We start from the raw sequence: 22,649 nt of genomic DNA on the forward strand, positions 1-22,649 counted from the left end.
ATGAATTTGCAAAAGTATTTGAGACAATCGGCCGGGCGAACGATCCATTTGAAGTCGTCCGCGGTTACATGCGGATCGCGGCAAATAGGTACGACGCGGTCTCTCTCGCAGCACTACTCATACTAACTAGATAGGCTCGATAAATTAATCACAACAGACGCGCCACAGGACGAAATCGAAACATGGTCGCTTGAACGACGGACGTGGGCGTTAATTGATATTCTCTACTCGTATCGCTCCGCCCCAGCGAAACCACCACTAAAGGTATGGACTTTGACGTCGAACACGATCGCCGAAGAATCATTTTACCGACAAAACGTGTCCGCGAGGGAAAATTTGCTGGTGATATCGTGGCTGCAGAGGACGCTGTCGAATCCGCCTGGCCCGGAGTTAAGGGGCGTGAAATGGCAAATGACGCGCGCACAGGTCAAGAAGAAGAAAATGTCTGGGTTTGGAGTTAGTACGGCGACGACAGCGATTGTGCGGACGCTAGACCCGGATGCGCCGCTACGCGAAAATGCGGCTATTCATTCTGAAGACGCAGAGTTTGACCGCGCGCTGTTTCGACATCTGTTTGGACTAATACAATCTGGAGAATATGAGGCTGCGCAGCAGGTGTGCGAGGCGACTGGAAATTATACTATAACAGCGGCGATGAACGGAATGGTCGAGTATCGGGATCCTGTTTTAGACGGCGTTGTACTGAATCCAGAAGAAACAATCGCGCGGGGTACTAAGCGCAAGACACTATGGCGGCGCATGTGCTTGCGACTGGCTAGAGCTCCGCAGGCTGACAAATACGAGAGAGCAATATACGGGTTGTTATGTGGCGATCTTGACAGTGTTCTCTTTGTTTCGGAATCGTGGGAGGCCCACCTTCTGGCCTATGTTCAGCATCTCGCTGCGACTGAGATCGAAACATACCTGCGTTCAAAAGATAGAATTAATCTCGCCAGCCAAGAGCTTCTGGCGTTTCCACAATCGCAGGCTAGCACGATCAGCGACATTCTCAACGCCCTGTCCAGATCGCCATCGCCGATTGTCCGGGCACAGTCCGAGCATCCTCTGCGCCATATACAGGGCGGTATCATCACGAACGTTGTCGCAAAGATCATGCAGGATGCCAGACAGAAGATGGAGAGTGTGAGAGACGAGATTGAGGATTCGAATATTCTCATGGACGACTCTTATTTGCTCCGGTTCCTTGCTCACTTAGCTCTTTTCCTAAAGTCGATAGGTATGGACGCTGGCGCGGATGAAGACGCTGTTGCTGTTCTCAAGTTTTACGTTGAAGATCTGGCTATTTGTGATAAGGGACATCTTGCTCCGTTGTACGTCGCGCAATTACCAGAAGAAGCCGCAATAGAAGCATATTCGTTCCTACTTGCAGATATTTCAGATCCGAAGAAGCGTGCTGAACAGTTTGCCCTGGCGGACAAGTTCGATCTCGACATCCTCAACACTCTAAGGCGGACAATCCAGCGCGTGTTTGACGAGCACGAGGACGAATATCCTGCGATCGAGTCGCACACGGATTTGGATCTTACGAATGAATCGCCAGCTGATCAGCAGCTCTCGAATTCGCTATTGTGGTTTGTCGACGCGAGAATGTGGGACGATGTTGTTGACTCGGCAAATGCTTTATATCTCCGATTTCTTCTATCCGGCAAGGTCAAGTCTGCAGAAAATCTCCATGCTCAGCTCGCGAATTCTCAGTTATACGACGTCCTAAACGATTTTGAAGAACAAGTCGACTACTCCATGGCTGAGATCGAAGATGCGCACTTCCCAGGCACGAAGTCTCGTGCTGAGTTCCGACAGTACGAAGGTTTGATTCTTGGCGTAGGCCTAATTCGCATGTGGGATGCTGTGTATTCCGAGAAAGTTCTCGATGGCGACCGCGCGTGGCGGTTGAAAGCCAAGGATGTACTTGATCGCGTCAAGCCGGCGCTTGTGGATTTAATATGTGGGTGGATGACTGGTGGGGTTGAGGCAGACAAGGTTGACGCAATTCATCGGTTACGAGTTTTGTATATTCCGTATCTTTTGCTTGAACTTCATCGTGTTCTCCAACAAGGCCAGGCAGTTCATAAGAGGTGGGTTGATCTCTGCTATGCAAAGTTTGTTGCTAACGTACAGAGTTAGTTATCCGAAGGACGCGCTGGAAATGGTTAATCTCGTCGCGTCAGATGAGCTTGATATATACAAGTTATTGCTTGAAGGTGAACGGTTAGACGAGTACTTGGTTGCCATTGCGTCAGTCTCGTTGGTTGTCGGCGTCGATAGTCAGAATGGTATTTGGAGGGCTTAGATGTAGAATAGTTATGATTAAATTGTAGTATATTTTAGTGTATATTAAATGCATATATTCTACTTGTGATATGATAGACTGATCAAATGTGATTTATTGTATATACAGGCAAAATTGTCATTACCATATCCTATTCATACATGTCATACGGTTACCTCCAAACTATCACCAAAACAAACACCTATCCAAATCCACTGGCTTTCCATCCCGAAACTCGTACTTAAATATACTCCCACATGGACCACTTAGACTTGGCAGATATCTCAGCCACAGACTTCGACATCGCCCGCCGTCCCTTGCCAACTCGCCAGACCTCATGAGGCGCCTCAACAATACTCCAATTCGTCAAGGCATGCGTGGATTCCGACAACTGTCGCTGATAATCCGCCCAACCTTCGGTATTCCGAATCCTATCTTGCGACGAAATAACAGCCATCGGCGTTTTCTTGGGTAATATCTCTCGCGCCGCGATGATCTCGTATTTGGTGAACGTGCGCGCCGCAACTTGTTCTTGGAATTTCGCGAGGTTGTACTTACCACTTGTCGACTGCGAGCGGCCGAAGATTCTGTCTTTCGACGTGCGACCGCCGAAAATCCACCCGATTTGCTTGTCGATGCCGAAAGGAGATATAAACCCGTGCACCCAATATCCGAAACCCCGCGCGGACGAGCCGACGACAGAAGAGAAGTAGTCTTCGTGGTATGCGTCAACCAGCACGAGACCGTCTACGTCGCCGGCATGACGAGCCGCGAAAATGCGGGAGTAGATAGCACCATGGCCGTGCGAGACGAGGATCCAGGGACCGCGCTCATGCAGTTGATTGAGTGCATCTGAAAGCGCATCGATTGCCATACCCGCAGACATTGGGGACGGCGCGTTGTCTGAGAATGCAAGGCCAGGACGGTCCCAGTAGCAGTAACGATAATTGTAGATGGGCGACTTTTCATCGTTGATGTCCCGCTCGAGCCATTCTTGCGCGAGTGTTTCGGCGGATGTAGAGCCAGCTTCGAGGAAGATGGTCGGGTTGCGGGTGCCGTCCTGTGGTCGATTGCAGAAGACGTGAACACGATAATGACCGTCTTGGACATCGACGTATTGACCGGGAGGACTGATGCGTGAATCGTATGCATCGACTGCGATCGAGAGGGTGATCAGGACAACTAGGACGAGGAGCACGATAAATACAATGAGTGCCCACATCACGCTGCACCACTGTCTGCAAGATCTCTGAGCGCGAGAAGAGGACAAGCGGCGGCCGATGATGCGCTCCTCTAGACCTTGTCGCGACCGCTCAACCGCGAGATTGCACGCCAGAACCCATCCGGCAGTAAATATAGTCCATAGCATAACCAGTATTCCAAGCACATTTCCCTCAAAGTGTCGTAACTTGTTTGCACTGAGAATAAATATAAAGTCAATAAGAAGGAATCCCATCATCGTCCAGTTGACAATTCGCTCAGTTTTCGACGGGAGCCCGAACGCGAAGAGCGAGATCGCAAGATTGCCGATCGACACGAGTACTAACACCATTATTAAGAAATTGCCGCCATGAGTCTCGAGTCCTGGGATAGTGAAAAACATAGAGATGAGAAGGAGAAAAAACAAAATCGTGGCAAAAGCGAGAAACAACAGCGACAATCTCCTCATGGTCCGGATCCAGAATCTCTTGTACGGATCCACAGCGGGATCTTCCGCCGAAATCAGCAAGTGCGTCCTCTCATCTGTCTCGTCAGGCTCTGGCGTAAGAGGGCGATACTGCTCGTAAGAAGGTCTATTCTCGGCATGCGTAGGCGGGCTGGCCTTGCGACTTCGCTGCTCCTGTGTTTCCCCTGCGCTTGGAGTGGTCTCGCTCGGCTGAAGCGGATGGTCACTCTCAGACGCGGCGGGCTGGTCTCGTTGCGAGCTGCTGTTCTTGAACAATCCCATGTCCTCGATAAATATGACAGTAGTTTGTAGTGTGGCTTAATCCGCAATCGACGATTTTCCAATTCTTTTTATGTCTCGCTGTGGTGAGAATTGATGTTGATCGTTGCGCAAAAATGACGTCAAATTGAGGGCGCAGATCATCACGCGCCGCGCATTAGAGTGCCGACAGGGTATCGCTTAGAGTGTGGAAATAGCAAATGTGCGGCGCTGGAATGAGTTAGTTAGGGACTTGTTACTAATGACGTCTCTCTCGATATCTTGTAACAATTGAGTTTGGCGACCTGGCAACGTTGATGTATGGATGTTCAACCCCAATCCAGGTACACGAGCGACCGTTATTTCGTACTATGCGATGACATTGAATGCGTAAGTACGACGATGAGGATCCTAAATTATAAATATAGAGCAGAATAATTATCCAACGATAATTAGTATGATAGAACAATACAGACGTGTTAGCCATAGCGTGGGTACCGCGTGGCACTCAATATATCTACAGTAGTACAACTTGAATAATAATATTTCTCGTTAGCAGCTTAGGCGGTCGTCTACGAAAAGGGCACATTGTTAACAGTAGACTTGACCTGCCCGGCGTTCATTCGAATTACATAGATATCCGCAGTATCAATTGCTAGTGCTCCGGCCGGAATGCAAAATACCCTCTCGCCAAAGTTCTCTCATTGCTAGTCCACGATCTAGTCGCTGCTGTTTTTTACGCTCGTAGATCAGTCTGACTGCTCGTCTAATCCGAGCTTCGCCTTCGCCAAAGTTCGCTTGAGCCAGTGCTATAACGTTGTCGACGTCTTCTGCCGTATAAATGAAGTTCCACGTGCTCATGTATGGAGACGTATCGGGGTCGACGCCTGGAATCTTCTTGTTCGGAATCAGAGGACAGTACACCACCGTGATGCCTAATGTATCAGCAAGGCGTGCATACTACTCGAGGACAATGCACTCACCTGCGTAAGGAGACCGAAGCTTGTACTCTTCGTCAATTGTATTCTCTTCGTCCGCCAAATGCTCGTCCGCCCTGTCCGTACTCTTTTCCTCTATGCTACCGGTCCAAATAGTGACAGGTCCGAGAGACTTCGCTGCTGCATCAGCAGGACCCTTAGATTGTTTGCTTCTTGACCTCGACGTCATTTTACGGCGAGCTTTATCCTTCTCCTTCTGGACTTTGTCCAAAGCTTCCCTAGTGCTATCCACTTCCTCACTTTCCTCCATCTTTTCTAAATCTTTCTCCATGTCTTCGCCCTTTGGCCACCCAGCTTCCACAGGCCATCCGAGAATGCCACGCTTCTTTGTATAACCAGCTGTCAATTCCAGCCACGGCACGTCTGGTATGTCCGCTGAAGAGTCAAAAGCCAGAATCATGTCAACTTCCCGCTCCGGCCGAAGGAGAGGATATAACGCCAGATTATTATCCATACCGGCATCCATCAAGTTTATATCTTTCTCTGTGTGGATGCTTTCCGGACAGGATGGCGGCAGATACGACTTCAACCCAAGTAGATAGTTCGGAATTCCGGCTGGTGTAATTGGATGTACTTCCTTTAAATTATCGTCGTTCTCCTTAATGATATTATCTAGCGACTGAGAAATGGATATATCAGGCAACGCCGGCCGAATTTCCTTGTAAAAATGGCTCAGAGTCGCACAAAATGCAGATCCAAAAGTTCCGAGTAACAGCGTCAAGTTGAGCTCTGGAATCGCTGTATCCACGGACACGCCATTTCTCCATCTTCGACCTAAGCTCCACGTCGGAATCCAAGCGCAAACTTCCTCGCATCCAACCTCATATGGGGTAAATTCGAACCACTGGAACCACGACTCACGTTTCTTGTGCTGTTGTGTCACCGTATTGTCTGCCTGGGTTTTAGACTCTTCAGCTTCTGCTAGGCCGAATTCATGACGGACGGCTGTGTAGATCGGCATGGGTACAGCGCCAGTGTCTACTGTACGACGTTGACTCGAGATCTTTAAGTTGTCTCTATCAACTATGAGTTCGTTGTTAGGCACGAGCAAACGTGAAGAAAGCAACACGCCGTATATGTCTGGTAGCGAAACGCTACTGTAGTTGTAATGCAGCTTCTCAATGATGCCATGTAGAAGAAACTTATCTGTGGGAGCTGTCGTAAACAGTTCCATAGCAGCAGGTAGAAAGGCAATGTGCACTCCAGTTCGCGCTTTGATGTGGTCGATAAGTTTAGTCGTATCGTACTCCGCGAGGGTGTAAAATAATGCCATTAACCACGTAGATCCGCTGACACCTGCGAGATAGGTCGTACAATCCAACAGTCCCGTTTCCTGCAATGAAATGATGTATCCACACGTTGCAACCATAGCGCGGTAGCCGCCTCCAGATCCAGTAACCGCAATGGTCGGAATATCCCTCTCGTCGATGCTCGACACAGGAATATTTAGATATTTTGCCAGTCCTTTCCTTGTAAACTTTGCTCTATTTTTCCGAAATTTGACTTCCTGGTTCGACAGTTGTGGACCTAACCGTACATGTGCCGGAGTCCATGCGACCTCGGGATTGAGAGTGATATCAGTACTGTCCTCTATGATTTCGAATCCTAAAGAGTCATTGCTTTTTGTATCCATGATCGATTGAATTTTCCTCATCCATGTTGGTAGCGAGATAGAGTACGACATTGAATCCTTCATAGTGTCTACTACAGAATCCCACGATGTGTCGCTGATAGCAACCATAGCAGCTTGCAGCTGGTTGTAGTATTCAAATAAATTGGGCCACGTACCAGATTCGGGCCCTTTTCTTGGCGGTTCGTCATTCATAACCAGTGACTCGTTATCCTGTACAAGTATAGTTGCTGTACCGAAGGCACCACCTGTAAAGAGAGCGTACGCAGTACTTTTTTTCCATCCTAGATTAACGAATTTAGCCTCGATATCTGCTTGAGTAAGCACTTGCTCCGCACCACTTCTGAAAAAGTAAGACCCGTCTGCGCTACTGCCAGACGAATTAAGCCAATTGGCGTATATCACAGAATTTGTTCTGGTAATATTCCAGGTCAAGTGCTTCTTGATAGCAATATTCATGGTCGCGAGCGCTCGAATAATCGATGACCCGGACGGCCTGCCTGATCTAAATAACAGCATAGTGACTTCCTACCTTCCAGTTGCCGTGATTCCCATTGCAACTCATTAATTCAATTTTGCAATATTACGATACCGGGAGTCGATATTGGTGCGTATGAATGGAGCGGATCGACTTTGGATCGCTTTGCTTCCACGTACGAAACTTCGGGGAGTCTACATATGGTTAGGGCAAATAATACGGTTAGTGCTGTGTCTGAATGATAAACCCCAACAGATGTATTGATCAAAAGTCCTTTACGGATCTACAATTTCTGTGTGTTAGGGACAGTTTCCAAATCACTCAGTACACTTTTATAACTCCAACTTTAATTACCAACGCTGTGCATGTTCTCCACACCCTACGATTATCGGCCAGCTGCGGGCAGCGACGTCAATGATAGATCGCGTATATCGAAGCTACCTCACGGCTTGGTCCTCGTTGACATCAGAAATCCTGGTTAGTCATTCCGTCTTCCTAAGTGACCGGCGATCCGTGAGCCTACTCCCAGTTGTACGTCGCATTGGCACTAATTCTGGGACGATGGCATTCCATTCGTCTATCAACTATAGGATAGTGTTGACGAACATGTTGTGCTTGCCGTGATATCAGCCGCCGTTCTCAGCAGCTGTTTGGCATCTAGCTTGGTTCTATTTTGTTGCGGTGTCTGGATGTTCCTGTGTTATCATATGGAGCGTTCAAGTGTTGAGGTGAATGGCCGCAGGAACATGGGAGTCTTAGCTGTAGCTGTCATTCAACTTGATCCTGTATTCGTTTTTCAGGGACTGTCTCGGTGTGAGATACCGTCTCAGGACTGCATAAACTATTACTCACATTTGGACTTGGAACCAGCGGAGTAAGAATGAGAGCGTTTCGTAATCGATGCAAAACAGACGGACTTACAAGTCCTTAACGCAGATATTATGTCGACGTCATTGTTCACAGTTCTGTAGCAGCTGCAGAGGCGTCATATGTTGGCCGGCGATCCATTAAAAGGTATCATGTTTTGCTTTCTAATGAAAAGTACCTCACGTACCTGTGAAAGAGCTAGCCTTGTTCTGATGATATATATATGATAGCGATGTAGATCAGCTCTGGTTTGAAACGCCAATTCTAGACTGTCTCTGCTATTATTTAATTTTGCTGCGCTATTCAGTATAATATCTGTTTATTATTTATGTATTGTTACATTACTTCCTAGCGATGAGAAGAAGCAACCCTTAATGTCCGCCATAGTTCCCTCCCCTCATCAGTGATAGCACTCAACCTCTGCAGGACATCATTGATTTCCAGGTCAGCGCAGAGACTGTATGTCCACGTCTCCATACTCCTGTCCTGAAGTCGCCAGATCGAGAAATTATTGTGATGAATTTGCACACGACGGGCGTAGCCCGGGCGGATCATAGAGAGATGATCGCGCGGGTCGGGATAGTTCGCTTTATGTTCGGAAAGTGATTTGGTGCTTTCCACATCTGTGTCTGATGACTCAGCGAACGGAAACGGTGTATCGTCGATAACTGCGTCTAGTAATTCGAGTGAGGAGAATAAGTTTGATAGAGTGAGGTCGAGATAGATGTATTCTTGCACTGTTGTTGTGTTGCTTGTGGGCATTGTCGACGCGGTACCCTTGTCTGACAATGTTGGTGATGTATTGCGGGACATTTTGATGTCGATAATAGCTGGACAGTTACAGAATACTAGTTGCATATAATTGAAGATCCGTTGCTACACTATTTGTGCATGTATATAGAATCTAGAAACGGACTGGAATGCTGCCATTGTTTACAATCGAACCATTCGCTGTAAAAAATGTGTCAAAATATAAAATATCATCCTACCAATTTTGTTAGTTCTCTGGTTTCACGGCGTGAATAAATATAAGTTTATTAAGCAAGCAAGATATGGATATAGATCTCCGGCTGCATAATAAATGCGGACGTACGTATAATGTTTGAAAGGCGATAGCTGGTAAGGAGTTTACTCCTGTTTGGGTTTAGCTCATATGTCCCGGAACATGGCTGCTTGGCATCGATGGACCTCACAAAACTTGTGGGTATCGAACATTGACACACTCAAACAGCTCTATCTCAACCTCGACATTACAACCCGATACGAACTATGTCCCGACCAGGCATGATCCGCACGCCAACAAACACTCTCCCAAATGGCACATCCTCCGTGTCACTGCCCGCGACACCGGCATCTACGGCCGCGTTGGAGCAGGCTCTCAAAAAGGCCGATATACTTGCGCAGCACATCGCGGGATCGTTGGCACGATTAGGGGGTGCCAGTACGACGATAGAGAACGCTATCAAACCAATTTCGGGGTCGACACAGACCTATACGAATATTTCCAAAAGTGAGTCAAACCTAAGTAGAACGAACTTGTGGACTGACAAGGGTAGATGTGGAGGCGACGGTTAGCGAATTGGAGGTTGTGCGTTCGTATCAGGCTGTTTTCGAGGAAGAAGATCCGCGGATACGAAGAGGTAATCTCGAGGTTGTCGAATACTCACAAAGTATATCTCGCTTAAAAGCCGCGATCAAGTCATTGGAAGGGTCCCCGCTCAAAAGTTCGCAGCAAGTGACGCTGAGGATGAATCAGCTTATCAACACAGCAGTGTCAAACGTACGTGACCGATATCGCAAGGCGTTGATTGGTGTGTCACCACTTTCAGACGGTGAGAATAATGTGGAGTTTGTTCCGGAGATTCCTGAGGCAATGATCAAGGAATTGTCGATTATGGTGGACTTTTTTATGGTGACGGACGCGTCGGCTGGGGTGCCAATATACGCCGATATCAGAGGGAAGTATATTATGCATAATTTGTCTGTCTTATCTGAAATGGCTATCAAGACGGAGATAAAGCGTGTGAATGGGTTTTATCGGAAAGGAACTAGCTCGTTTAAGCTGTATATGGATGCCTTACTAAGGGCGATGGTGGTATGTCATTCTCATGCGAATAATCGCGCGCAATATTGACAGTGGTAGACTGAGGAGAAAATGGTCAGGAAGATATTTAAAGCGAAAGTGGACATTCAAGGCGCCCTCACGGCGACTCTTAAAGACCTCGAGAAATCATTCCAGGCAGCCGTGCAAGCGATTAATATAGTGATCCGGAAGAATTTAATTACAGACTGTTTCTACGCATTTGATGTAATTGAGCAGATCCACGCGGCTTCTGGAGAGCTCTTACTCGCTACGGAAAATCCCGTATTCAATCTCGAATCCTGCAGCAAAGAGCTTCGCAAAACAGCACAAGATTCGTTCCACGAAATACTACGCCATATCGAGGCAGTTGTGAGCGGACTTCCCGGCTTGCCAATCGACTTTGCAATCCTTGACATCACGAAACAGGTCATGGGTTGGGTCACAAGGCTTGCTGACTACGATACGACTCTCGCGTCACTTTTGATTCCACTTGGTGCGCCCGCGGCGTGGTCGTTGAGATTGTCGTATCAGTCCACGTTTAGCACTGCGACTGGAAGTGGCACGCCAAACAGCTCGTATATGGGCACGGAGATTCTGTCACTTTTTATTTCGGAAATATTTGACGATTTGCTAGTCAATATTGAAGCCAAAGCTCGCGCGCAGTACAAAAAAGTAACTCGAGTTGGTCTACAGATTATTGCGAACTTGTTGTACGTCGAACGGGCGGTGCGGTCGTCGCCAGAAATTTCGGCCGTGCTGACTTCTGGTACCGGTATTGACCGACTCGACAAGATCCGCAAGCGAGGGTTGAATATGTTTTTGGATGGATGGAAAGTGTGCGCGTCGTATTTGATGGACGTCACCATTGTCCGGTCCGCGAGTACCGCATCGGGCGGGAAAGGTATCATGAGCTCGAAAGATAGGGAAGTAATTAAAGAAAAATTCCGCAATTTCAACACGGCTTTTGAGGAACTCGTTGCTAAGTTTAAGGAATATAATTTTGCCGACACCGAGCTGCGAGCATATTTGGCGAAGGAGGTCGCGTTTGTTTCGCCGCTTTATCAGCGGTTTTACGAGAAACACAAGTCGGGAGAGTTTAGTAAGCATACGGAAAAGTACATCAAGTATAACAAGTTGCAGCTTGACCAGCTTCTGGCTGCTCTCACGTGACGTCGTACACTTGGACTTCATTCAAGTTGTAAATTGGATCGATTGGCGTTTGGATGTTTTGGATTGGATGATTGGAAAAGTATAAGATAATACGCACAAAAATGCACTATACTAATTAACTACAATAATTGACACATTTTATCTTTGGCCGCATTCATATCACATCGAAACCATCGTTTAGTTGCTTCCGGCAAGGAAGAACCACTTGTCAATCGACGAGTCGATTGGCGCAGGGGGCAAGTTGTCAGCGGCGGGGATGCTGAGGGAGACAATGTCTGTATAGCCAGAGGTGCCAGCGAGAGCGGTATTAGTGAGCGAGATGCCTTTAGGTTCAGTTTTGCCCTCGATGAGCTTCTTCCACGCCTCGGCGGTCTCGTGGACAACTTCCATGGCGTATTTCTTGTTGCGGCACTCGCCGGAAAAGGCAAAGTGGTTCTCTGGCTTGCCGTCGGGCATCTTGTAGATCCGGAACCATTCGTTTGTCGCACGAAGAAGACCGGGAAGGTACTTCTCGACGTCCTCGATATCGTTTAGCTTAGGCGCGAGCGGATCACGGACATCAATTGCGATGATTTTCCAGTCCGTCTCACCCTCGTCGAGGAGCGCCATGACACCGAGGACCTTGACCTGTTTCACTTCGCCCGGGTACGAGACCTGCCAGCCGATTTCACACACATCCAGTGGGTCATTGTCGCCGGCCGCGTGAGTATCGGGGTGCTCGACGTTCGGGTCTTCCCACGTCTGGGGGAGAGCGCCGTAGTTGTGGATGTAGCCGTGGTGCGGGAAGCAATTGCGGACGTAGCGCAGCTTGCCCTTCTTGATGTCCTGCTTAATCGGGTTGAGGGTCTCCTCCTTCGAGATCTCGAGCTTCGCGTTCGTCCAGCGGGGGACCTCGACGATCATGTTAAGCACGGTCTTCTGCTCGTTGGCGAAGAGCGGTATGTCATGGAAGGGCGAGATTGGCACACCGTCCTTCTCGATGAACACGCGGTGCTCAAGCGTATTGGCAGCACCAATTGTGCGTGTAGTGTAACCGGAAGCCATTGCGAGTGTGGATAAAGTGCGAATGTGAGAAGACACCTGGAGAAGGCGATTGGCGACGGATACGGCGGTGCGGGTGCGGCCAGCCATGCATTTATGTCCTCTGCGGCAGAAGTTTTTATCACTATTGGCGAGGTGGACGCTCGCTCCCCTGGCGGCACAGTACAAGAGCCTTACTTGAAACAACGCTGCGGCTGTGGTCACAACTGCGCGTGCACTGGACCAACGGAGCGTTTCACATGGAAAGTGTAGATCTCAGCACGATCACGTGCGTATTTTACGGTGATACTCTCTGTCAGTAAATTCGAACGTCAGTCGTAAATATTGTTGCCCTAACCCGACCAAATCCGACAATGAAAGAATTTGCTTAGATCAAAACCAGATCTTAATTGAATTCACGACAATAACAATATGGACGCATCAGAGGAACCTACGGTTTCCACAGTCGAACCGACGGTCGAACAGGCTGTCGGGTCTACTACTCCTGCTGTCGAGAAGGAGACTGTAGTCGAAGCAACTGAGGAGAAGCCTGCAGAAGAACCAGCAGCTGACGAGGCTCCAGAAGAAACCACCAACATAACCAGCGAAGCAGCCGAGGATCCAGCGAAAGATGACAAGAAAGAGAAGCACGGGAAGAAACACAACATCATTTCCGACGCATCTGTCCTCCCTCCTAGCTCCGACTCGGCGGCAATTCTGAAGCAGGTCGAGTTCTACTTTTCCGACCAGAACCTGCCAAAAGACAAATTCCTCTGGACGACCGCATCCGCGAACGACGGTTGGGTCCCGATCAGCACGATCGCGTCCTTCGCGCGCATGCGTCGCTTCCAACCGCTCGACGCCATCGTCTCTGCGCTCTGCCAGAGCGAAGAATTACTCGAAGTGTCCGATGACAGGGCAAAGGTTCGGCGAAGAATCCCACTGAAGCAGCCTGCGCCGGAAGAAAAGGCGTCTGCGTTTATGAGCTCGGTGTATGTTAAGGGCTTTGGCAAGGAGACGCCGACCAGCCAGTTTGATATCGAGAGCTTTTTTGAGGGTTTTGGATTTGGAGTGCGCCAGGTCCGACTTCGTCGCGACGCTGAGAAGAAATTCAAAGGTAGTGTTTTCGTGGAATTTGCGAGCGTTGACGAGGCCGAGAAATTCATTGCGCGCGATCCGAAGCCAAAGTGGGACGATACCGAACTTGAGGTCATGAGCAAGAAGGTGTATGTTGATATGAAGGCTAATGAAGGAAAGACCGGGTCGGGCAAAGACAAGCGTCCGTTCGACGCGTTCAGAGAAATGAACAGCAAAAAGCGCAAGACCGAGTCGGAGACCGAAGACGTCAAACGGGAGCCAAAATCCGTTCGCGGCGGTCGTCGCGGTCGTGGTCGCGGCAAGCGTGGCCGTGGCCGTCGATGAATTTATGATCTAGAAAACTTGACATGTAGTGTATTGTATAATGCTTAAAGTAATGTTACAAGGAACTATCCACTATCGTAGCCTCCGACAAGACGGACTAATACTGTGTGCCCCGTCCACCACGCTGAAACTGCCCACCACCACGACCAACGTTTCCACCACCCCGATTCCGATTATAACCTCCCCGTTGTCCGCTACTGCTGTACTGACGATTATAGCCGCCCCGTTGCGGCTGGTTAGATTTCCTCTGTTCCTCGCGCTGCTGCTGATTCTTCTCGCGTGCAATGTCGAGGACCTCGTCTGGTACCCGTAGGTATTTAATCTGATTCGTTAGCATTTTCCACCACGTCTAGGATGCAATATGCCGACTCACGTTATTACCCCGCACGTAGCATTCAGGAAGTCTAAAAAATCGCGTGCCATCCTAGCTCATTAGCCTCATTCTGTGAAGTCATCAAATAGATCTATATCAAATATGATAATGACATAGGATATACATACAGAATTAGTCTGCACGACCTCCTTGAGTGTCAAATTCATCCACGCATCGCAGTTCACTAAATGCCCGTTCAATGTCTCCCCGGACTTGAGCTCGACCAGCATCGGGTGGCCTTGCGATGTATTGAGGAGAGTTAGCGGGAGCTGTTGTGATCTGTTAGTACTTCATCGGGCTACGGGTGAAGAACGCCAGTGGGACGGAATGCATACCATATTTTTCTTGTAAAAGTAGACCACCAAGATTGCTATCAAAAGTCCAATCAAAAGAATAATCTATTTTATTGTGGATCGACTATCGTATGCGAATGTATGATGGTGCGCGATTCGCTGAAATTACTGACATGCTCCATGAGGGAATCGATCGAGAGGCGGCTCAAGTTTCTTGCGTGATGTGATCACGTGCCTCGGAGTGCGAACCCACACTAATTTTTACGATTTTACAAATTCACACTTAAATGTGCAGTTCGATACGAACAGAAATATATACAATTTATTCATCACATATATACACTCGCAGTAGCCGGCAAGCTACGACGGGCAACTGTAATTAACCCCATAATAAATTAAGGAAAGTAACTCCATGACCAATAAAACACATGAACACCGACGTGCAATTCACGTACCATAATTTCCCTCGCCTGCAATTCAAAAGCAAAAACATCACATTGACGTCTCTATTTCATTAGAGGATGCGATTCCGAGGCGTCGTACTCGGAGTCGAACGACAGTTTCACATCCGTGCCCGCACCGCCATCGATATCGTGCTGCATACTGCGGCGCTGGTCGATGAATTCCGCCAATTCCTTCTCGCTGATGGCGACGTCCGTCACGATCAGGGTGTGGTAGCCCTGCGTCGGCGTAAGACAGTAATTTGCGTAGAAGTCAGCGATGCCGATGGCAATTAGGACGACGATAGAGCCGGTCAGGATGCCGATCAAAAGCGGGAATGCAATCGTAAATAATGAGTGCGCGATGCCGTTCATCATGCTAGTCGCGCTTTCGTTGCGGCCGCCCTTGTGGCGATGGCCGTGGGGGTATTTGGCGTATTTGTACTTATCCTTTTTCCTATGCGAATCTTTGCATCCTTCATTTAGTTTCTTCTTGTGTGCTTCTGTAGTTTTGTCCTTCTTATCGGTGCCGGAGGTGTTAGAATTTAAGATCTTGTTAGCTGCATCGGATACAGAGGACTTGGCTGAACGCGCAACGTCCATCAATCGGCACCAGTACTGGTTTCCGCTAACGCAAGCAGCCTCTCCAACAGCTAATTCGACGGGGAAATTTTCGACATCGACGTACAAAACGTTGCTGTCACTCGACTCAACGTGAACAATCTTGCCAACGTTGCTAAGCTTGACGTTTGCATTTAAGACGTCTTGCTTCAAAACCCGCTCACCATTTACTGCGTTCACGACCATTGCGATCGTCACTCGTTTAGCTCCGTTGGCGAGAGGAGCCACGGCGAGTGCAATGTCTCCAACGACTTCGTCCAGGGCGACCAAGCGAGTGATCTCGTCGCGGACGGAGTACGAAGAAATCTGGCCAGTACTAGTCGGATCCAGACGGACGGGTACGTTTGCGGATGTGAACTGGTGTTCCGCTTCAGCTAGATCATACTCGTATATCTGTATCGGTTAGCAGTCGCCCAAAAAGAGCCTCACTAGTGGCCTGCATGTCATAGATATGAGCGTCATAAAACTTAAGAAATATTTTGACAGAGCGCAACTGACTTATTCCAATCGTATGGCAATCTGACCTAGTTCCGCAGAAATCACACCATTCTGACTAAGTCGTTGACCCAAATGTCATTTCTCAAATATTGCTCGCAAGATACCAGAAACGGAGAAAAATAGCACACAGAAACAAGTTGATCTTCACTATGTATTGAAACAACTTACCAACGAGGTAGTTTTCTGTACGATAAGGTCGCCGTGGGAACCAGTCAAATCATCGAGTCTTCCGGCAAGTTAGTCTCGAATACAAGGAACCAAGTTAAATGGCACATAACAAACAATCTCACCTTTCGACATGGACACGAAAGATATCACCTGAATCCGACACTGAGTTGGACAGGTGTACGACCTGTGTTAATGAATATGGTAAGCAAATATCGAAGTACCGCGATCTATATTAGGACTCGTACTGTCTGGGCAGCTGCCAGCGAAAGCAACGCCAAAATATGCACTATTTGGTGTAGAAGGCGCATTACTGAGCGTTTTTCGATGATATGAAGAATATAATACAACCACAACGAGATGTGACGAACTGAGGATGAGGAGGAGGGAATGGGCGAACGAGAAAGACATATGATTCACACGGAACTATCGGCGCGGCGCGTATGTTCCGTGCTCGTCCTTGTCAACTTTCAATCCACATAGTGGCCAGGTCAGGTGGATCGGGTCAGTAATTTGTCTGAGATTGAGTGAGGCTACTTTCTGACCCGGATTATGTCGCGTGAAGGTGATAACACACAGCCCTAATTAACGCTCCGGAGTTGTGTGTAATGATGTCAGAGTGCAGTTTCAGTTTTCGGCATCCGTCACGGACGTAGTTGCAACACTATTTTGCAACCGTGGCATTATCCAAGGTGAACAGCCCCTATCCTAAAACGTTGCCATTCCGAAATGCCGCGGGCTGTCAAAGGTGAGCCTATGTATTATATGCAATTGTGACGTACTGACATAATTGTAAAAGGCGTGCTTGTCGAGTGGTCAGTCGCCAGCTGCAAGTTAGCAACAAATATTGACTCTCATAGTGACCCATCCATCAAGGCGCTCATCATCAACCTCGACTCAAAAAACCACAATGTCGTTCTCGCAGTATGTCTACATTTAGTCTGTTGCTGCTCATGAGCGAATTACTTACGGATAAGGACCTCGATGACGAGCATCTTGTCATAGAGGAACGTATGGTCGAGCATGTCAAGCGCGAACTAGATTCGCAGCTGGCGGAGAACACATTCAAACCGGCAGAGCTCGACGACATACAGCGGAAGTAATCAGTTTGGCCATTTATGGATTGTATGCGGAAGATATTAATTTTATGCGGCGTTGGGTTGTTTTATCAGTTACAAAAATTTATGTTTCCCTGAATACCGGAAGTAATCGTCATATAGATAACCAGTAATCCGTACTTTGTTATTTAAACCGGACCTCGCATGCACTCGGGCCAGGAACACGAGTCCATCAGCCCTAAAGGCGGGAATTTAATAATAATAATAATATTAGAGAAATATGGCTCGGGCTCGGCAGTTAATAGATCCGCACCTGAAAGGATGTTTTCTCCGCCAAGTCTTTTAATTGCTGTATAATGGATAAATCCTTAGTACGAATTAGAAATCAAAATAGCCTTCGTGTTATTATAACCACAGACAACCGGATAGAACAAACCAAACTAAACTCCGAAAATCCGCCTGCACAGTAACCGAAGATAGAGCCTCCATAATGCTTAGTAATCCGACCATACTGGTAATAATCGTACAGCAGTAATTTACAATACACCCCACTGTCTAACACCTAACCGTTTGGAGCAGACGGCGAGGTGAAAATACCGAGCCAGCTACTGCGTTTTGCAGATCCTTTGGCGGCTGTGGACTTCTCCCTGGGTCCTTGTGACGATAAGGGCGGTGAATTGAATACTCGTCGAGGATAATCGGTCACAGTGCCATTATGGTCAGGTTTTGGTGAGGTTATACCTTCCGATAACATGAGGGGTAGAAGTGATTTTTGACCGCCAGAAGAAACGCGACGCGGACTAACCACGGAAGGAGATGTGCTGCTCAACGTGTGGCCTGCAAGGCTTGGTGACGAGGACGCAACTGATCGCGGTGAAAGGGCACCTTTAGGTGATATATATTCTCGACCACGCTCATCCATGGAAGGCGATGCGGCGTCGAAGTTGATGCCAATACCGATGATTTTCTTCTGACCACGTTTGTCGGCTAGGGTTTTAGTTGGAGAACGAGTCACTTGTTTCGATCCTAGCGTCGTCCGAGACCGTTGTTTGCTTTCTTTGGTTGGTGACGAGTGTTCTAGAATGTGTTCCAGCGCCTTGTTATCGAGAAGCTTCTCGACTATGCGCTCAATGTATGTTGCCATCGCAATGTTTGACTCGCGGAGTGCCCGATTCTCTTTTTCGAGATCTTAGCATGTTAGCAACTTGTTATAAGATGGTTGCGCAGCTTCAGGATACCTACCTTGCGAGCAGGCCTTGGTCGGCGACGAGGCGAGAATCTCCTCAGCTAACGTCGAGGCGGCCTTGAGGTCACCTATACCGAGACCGTCATGGCTCACCGAAAATTCTTCTACCGCCACCGACTCACTCGACTCTGACCGCGCTTTCTCCCATACTAAAGACTCTAACTCTGTAATTTCGTTGAGTAGGTTTCCGTTCTGTATTCGTGCATCGACCAGATCCTGCTGGAGTTTTCTCACTTCTTCCTCGTGCGTCCTTTCTGATGCCATGACTTTGAGGTGTAGGTCGGCGAGATCTATCCGGAGACTCTCGATTTCCTTTTCACATAGGAGCTTATCAACATTGCCTAATTCTACGGCAGTGATGGACACGGTCGACTCGTCGTCTGTGGGCGGTCGCGGTAATGTTATATCAGTGTTTTGCACTAACTGCCTCTCCTGATCCTGCAGGCTCTGCTGCAATTCCGCAACGCTGCGTCGCTGTTGTTATAAATTAATGCTACAGTTCTAAGCAATATTAGAAGATCAAACTTGCCTCAAGTTCCAGTGCTTCATTCAAATTGGCGATCTCATTTGTGTTCTCAAGACGTAATTTCTGAGCCTCCTCTTTCATATCCTCCAGCTCGATGTCCCGACTATGTATGTCCGCCTCCTGAATTTCATGTAACCGCTCAAGTTCTTCAATCTTTGCGTTCAGTCGAGCCAATTCGTTCTCGTATCTGTCGATCTGCGAGAGAGATTCGTCCAATGCTGTGCGCAGCTCTCCTACTGTCTCCTGGTCATTCTCGGTCCCGTTGGCTGACGACATGCTTCTGAGATTCAGCCGAGACGCGGAGTCGTCTCTTTGCATGTACGTATACAGAATATTCCTATATATTTTATACTCTCAAATTCGGGCAAGCCTGACGTACGTGAGGCTGTGTTGTGGTATTACGATGCGGCGGAAACGCGCAGCCTCGCTGCAACCGTGCGGCTTGAGGGTGTAAACTAAAGAAACCCTAGCCCATTCCAGGCAGACGGGGAAGGAACGGAACAGCATTGTTGCATCTATATGGGGCTGAGGCGACTGACATTGTTACGGATATTGTAGTTCATTTGTGATCTCGAATTTGCCGCCTTTGGACATGAGCGCTGATATATTTCATTAGCGGCATTCGATGACAAGTGGGTCGCGAAATATCGCAATTGCATATGTGAGCGGTTGTTATGAAAAAAAGTAGTCGATTTTTTTAATTAGTTCGCGTCTCTTAATGCAGGGTCGATGGCTCTTCTTTGCTCAAAGTTGAAAGGATAGCGCAAAATTTGGCACGTGATCGACATTCCCATGTTGAAGTTTTGGTCATAGAGCGAGGCTAAAAATATACGTACTCAGACAAGATATGAGAAGAACGTGCCCAATAAAGTAAAGACGAAACGGGAGCCATATCTCAAGGAATTGTGATGAAGAAGGCTTTAGGCTTATAACTGCGATCTGCTAATCTTCAAACTAGGTAAATAAAAAGTTTGCCATATCATACGATTGTTGCCTGACGTTGGCAATTTACACTGCTGTTACTTCGCTTGGAGGAAACTGTTTCTAACGGGACGAAACAAGCGTACTTAGATTCCCGTTACAATTATCTGGCCTTACATCGGTATAACTTCCTGGATCTGTTCGCGCTAATGAGCGTTGCGCTGTATCGCTAGCTTCAAGTGCAGGAATGTTACTGGTACTCCCGACGTAACATTCTCACTGTTTGAAAACAGAATTGCTCCCACGCCTCACGCATAGAGTTTAGGTTCATCTGGCTCGTTGCGGACGAGCGATTTGCACGAATAACCCTGACCAGTGGCTTTGCGTAAGACAATGGCTGAAAATTAATTATACTTCGGTATTCTCGATACTAATGTCCCGATTCACGAACTTCCAATTAGAGGTGAATCGTTGTACTCTGGCCCCCATCATCGTTCTTCTGAATCCACCTCACCAATTGCTTAATTGTTGGCGAGGCTGGCTTACTGGAAGTGCTGAATCTCAATCCAAATGTGCATTAAGGTTTGGTACGCTTAACCTCATCCCGGAAATTTAACTATTACAACATCATGCAGACTTCTACCAGCACATTCCAGCGCTATAATACTCCCTGCGTTCATAATCAATCCTTCGTGAGACTGGACTTGCTCTGAAGCTGTTAATCAATCCTGACTAGAGCTGACATGATTCCTCGAATCTGCATTTCTGCCGTAGAGTTGCTGACTATCCTGGCCGCATACGGCATTAGTAGTACTGAAATATCGTCACACGGAATTGCCGCCTTCAACTGGCTGGTTATTGTGTGCTCATAGGATAGCCATCGACTGTGGGATCATATCCACTGAATATTATAATCCATCTAAAGTATCGGCAGTTGAAACATTCTCAGACATCATCTAGTAGTAAATCTTCGCTGTGAGACCTGTCGGCCGTGGAACCACTCACGGCCTACGTTTGCTCGACCATCTATTAGCTGCTGCAGTCTTCGGGAAACTAAAGATCGCGTTCGAGAATCGTCGTGAGTCAGGGGCCCATTAAACTTTAAAGGACGCGGCTGGGCGCAACTCAATTACCCCCGCCCTCGCTCAAGAGCTACCTCTTTTCCTCTGAAATATTATTCTCTGATCTAAACTTAGACTAGCTTTCTTCTAACTTCAAATACTGAGAATAAGGAACAGATCCTCGTCATAGTGTGAGGGGTCGAGCCCGTGGATTCCAATCGACGGTTTAAGTTCAAGCGTTGAGTGCTCATCTCGCTATTCAATGACGGAATCACAACTTCGCGCTGTGATCTCGCATTCGCCAGAGACCAGCAAAGGGTTCTGAGACCATCGAGTTATTCGGCCCATACTTCAAGAAATGAAGAAACCGAAATGCAAGCACTTATTGGAGTGCAATGAAAAAAAATGGAATCATAACTATCTACATGGCAAGAGATTGGCTCATAGCTATAGTCTCTCGACTTTAGAGCTGCGCATGCGTTTGCGTGAAACAGCGGCATGTCAAGAAACCCGTAAGGTGGAGAACAGGGGTTAGGGCTGATATTCTTTGGATATGGATGCGCAGGTTACACGAGACCATATCTATGTCTGTGCAGCGACAGCTCTCATCAACCAATTCACAGACATACAATCTCTCTCGCGCTCACCATTAATAGGCTATATATAAGCCCCATTCTGGTTGGCATCAATGTCAATCTTGCCCAAATCAGACTGGTCATCACAAAAACTCAAACATATCCAGTCCTTGGACATCTCATTGAGCCGTGCAAGGGTTAGGAGATTCATAAACACAACGGTGGTTGCTAGCTTGACCTCCTTTAAAATCTAGGGATCGGCACGGATACACGGATAACGGATATATCCGCGGATATCCGTCAAAATTACGGATACGGATAAAGCAATCTTGATTAGTCATATCCGTGGATAATCACGGATATCCGCGGATAAGACACATAAATAAAGTTATCATGCAAATTATTACCGAAGGAGGTATTGAATTTTCGGCTGTGTCGGGAATAGATAGTCATAAAGAACAACCAGCTTTACGCAGTAGCTTGGCGAGGAACGTAGTAATAGTCGGTTCAGGCTATTGACTCTGTTAAAGAGTTTATATATGCAGCAATAAAAGCCGTTTGTATTTCTTTGTTTCCTTCTTTTAATAATGTTAATATGGCAAGTTACTGTACTAGCATTCCTTAATATTATATTCATGCTTTAATTATTATTTATATCGGTTTTTTATTTTTTAAGTATTATTTTTTTTTTGTATTTATTTAATTGTAAATCTGATAAATAAATTTTAGGTCTTGTGATCCAGATATAGCAGTCCATCAGAGCAATAATAGAATCAGACACGAAACGTGGAAACCGCAACAATATCCTGAATACTAAACCGATCCATTACGTCTATTAGACTAGCTTACTTGCAGAGCAAGGCGAGCCAGGTTCATATGTATTGATCGCCGGATCGATCTTAACGATCTCTCTTATTGACTCATAAGCTCAAGAAGGCGTCACCCAAGTTGAACGGTATATTTCGCATTAGTGATGGTTCTAATATCTTT

At 47.4% G+C, this 22,649-nt stretch overlaps 10 protein-coding genes across 10 annotated transcripts; 4 read left to right on the forward strand and 6 right to left on the reverse strand.

The window, feature by feature from the left end:
- Positions 1 to 411: 411 nt before the first annotated feature.
- V1508DRAFT_355355 (nuclear pore protein 84/107) lies at positions 412 to 2,311 on the forward strand (the record flags this gene model as incomplete). Its single annotated transcript, XM_066936951.1, has 2 exons — positions 412 to 2,096; positions 2,146 to 2,311. The coding sequence occupies 2 exons, from the start codon at positions 412 to 414 to the stop codon at positions 2,309 to 2,311; spliced, it is 1,851 nt and encodes a 616-aa protein (XP_066795484.1).
- A 27-nt stretch (positions 2,312 to 2,338) lies between these two features.
- On the reverse strand, positions 2,339 to 4,470 carry V1508DRAFT_418316 (uncharacterized protein). Its single transcript, XM_066940447.1, has one exon. It carries the CDS (start codon positions 4,236 to 4,238, stop codon positions 2,532 to 2,534), a length of 1,707 nt encoding a protein of 568 aa, XP_066795485.1. The 5' UTR covers positions 4,239 to 4,470; the 3' UTR covers positions 2,339 to 2,531.
- Positions 4,471 to 4,862: 392 nt separating this feature from the next.
- Positions 4,863 to 7,037, reverse strand: V1508DRAFT_355292 (acyl transferase/acyl hydrolase/lysophospholipase; the record flags this gene model as incomplete). The annotated part of the gene is made up of 2 exons (XM_066936949.1): positions 4,863 to 5,149; positions 5,198 to 7,037. The coding sequence occupies 2 exons, from the start codon at positions 7,035 to 7,037 to the stop codon at positions 4,863 to 4,865; spliced, it is 2,127 nt and encodes a 708-aa protein (XP_066795486.1).
- A 2,371-nt stretch (positions 7,038 to 9,408) lies between these two features.
- V1508DRAFT_371285 (Cullin repeat-like-containing domain protein) lies at positions 9,409 to 11,563 on the forward strand. The gene is made up of 3 exons (XM_066937482.1): positions 9,409 to 9,697; positions 9,744 to 10,282; positions 10,331 to 11,563. Exons 1-3 carry the CDS (start codon positions 9,457 to 9,459, stop codon positions 11,438 to 11,440), a joined length of 1,890 nt encoding a protein of 629 aa, XP_066795487.1. The 5' UTR covers positions 9,409 to 9,456; the 3' UTR covers positions 11,441 to 11,563.
- On the reverse strand, positions 11,483 to 12,558 carry V1508DRAFT_418327 (inorganic pyrophosphatase). The gene has a single exon (XM_066940448.1). The coding sequence runs from the start codon at positions 12,482 to 12,484 to the stop codon at positions 11,618 to 11,620; it is 867 nt and encodes a 288-aa protein (XP_066795488.1). The 5' UTR covers positions 12,485 to 12,558; the 3' UTR covers positions 11,483 to 11,617.
- Positions 12,559 to 12,815: 257 nt separating this feature from the next.
- On the forward strand, positions 12,816 to 13,944 carry V1508DRAFT_418328 (uncharacterized protein). Its single transcript, XM_066940449.1, has one exon. It carries the CDS (start codon positions 12,893 to 12,895, stop codon positions 13,880 to 13,882), a length of 990 nt encoding a protein of 329 aa, XP_066795489.1. The 5' UTR covers positions 12,816 to 12,892; the 3' UTR covers positions 13,883 to 13,944.
- On the reverse strand, positions 13,897 to 14,721 carry V1508DRAFT_418329 (uncharacterized protein). Its single transcript, XM_066940450.1, has 4 exons — positions 14,591 to 14,721; positions 14,384 to 14,524; positions 14,256 to 14,306; positions 13,897 to 14,204 (listed from the first exon to the last, which is right to left on the reverse strand). Exons 1-4 carry the CDS (start codon positions 14,591 to 14,593, stop codon positions 13,980 to 13,982), a joined length of 420 nt encoding a protein of 139 aa, XP_066795490.1. The 5' UTR covers positions 14,594 to 14,721; the 3' UTR covers positions 13,897 to 13,979.
- A 122-nt stretch (positions 14,722 to 14,843) lies between these two features.
- V1508DRAFT_462134 (uncharacterized protein) lies at positions 14,844 to 16,740 on the reverse strand. The gene is made up of 7 exons (XM_066942827.1): positions 16,521 to 16,740; positions 16,398 to 16,459; positions 16,276 to 16,333; positions 16,155 to 16,199; positions 16,108 to 16,133; positions 16,039 to 16,045; positions 14,844 to 16,002 (listed from the first exon to the last, which is right to left on the reverse strand). The coding sequence occupies exons 1-7, from the start codon at positions 16,581 to 16,583 to the stop codon at positions 15,055 to 15,057; spliced, it is 1,209 nt and encodes a 402-aa protein (XP_066795491.1). The 5' UTR covers positions 16,584 to 16,740; the 3' UTR covers positions 14,844 to 15,054.
- A 170-nt stretch (positions 16,741 to 16,910) lies between these two features.
- V1508DRAFT_418338 (TFIIH subunit TTDA/Tfb5) lies at positions 16,911 to 17,740 on the forward strand. The gene is made up of 4 exons (XM_066940451.1): positions 16,911 to 17,020; positions 17,072 to 17,087; positions 17,133 to 17,196; positions 17,250 to 17,740. Exons 1-4 carry the CDS (start codon positions 17,002 to 17,004, stop codon positions 17,373 to 17,375), a joined length of 225 nt encoding a protein of 74 aa, XP_066795492.1. The 5' UTR covers positions 16,911 to 17,001; the 3' UTR covers positions 17,376 to 17,740.
- A 152-nt stretch (positions 17,741 to 17,892) lies between these two features.
- Positions 17,893 to 19,378, reverse strand: V1508DRAFT_397781 (uncharacterized protein; the record flags this gene model as incomplete). The annotated part of the gene is made up of 3 exons (XM_066938171.1): positions 17,893 to 18,518; positions 18,573 to 19,050; positions 19,106 to 19,378. 3 exons carry the CDS (start codon positions 19,376 to 19,378, stop codon positions 17,893 to 17,895), a joined length of 1,377 nt encoding a protein of 458 aa, XP_066795493.1.
- Positions 19,379 to 22,649: the final 3,271 nt, after the last annotated feature.

This window comes from Lipomyces doorenjongii (assembly GCF_038497915.1).
Source record: "Lipomyces doorenjongii strain NRRL Y-27504 unplaced genomic scaffold V1508scaffold_28, whole genome shotgun sequence".
Taxonomy (NCBI): Eukaryota; Fungi; Ascomycota; class Lipomycetes; order Lipomycetales; family Lipomycetaceae; genus Lipomyces; species Lipomyces doorenjongii.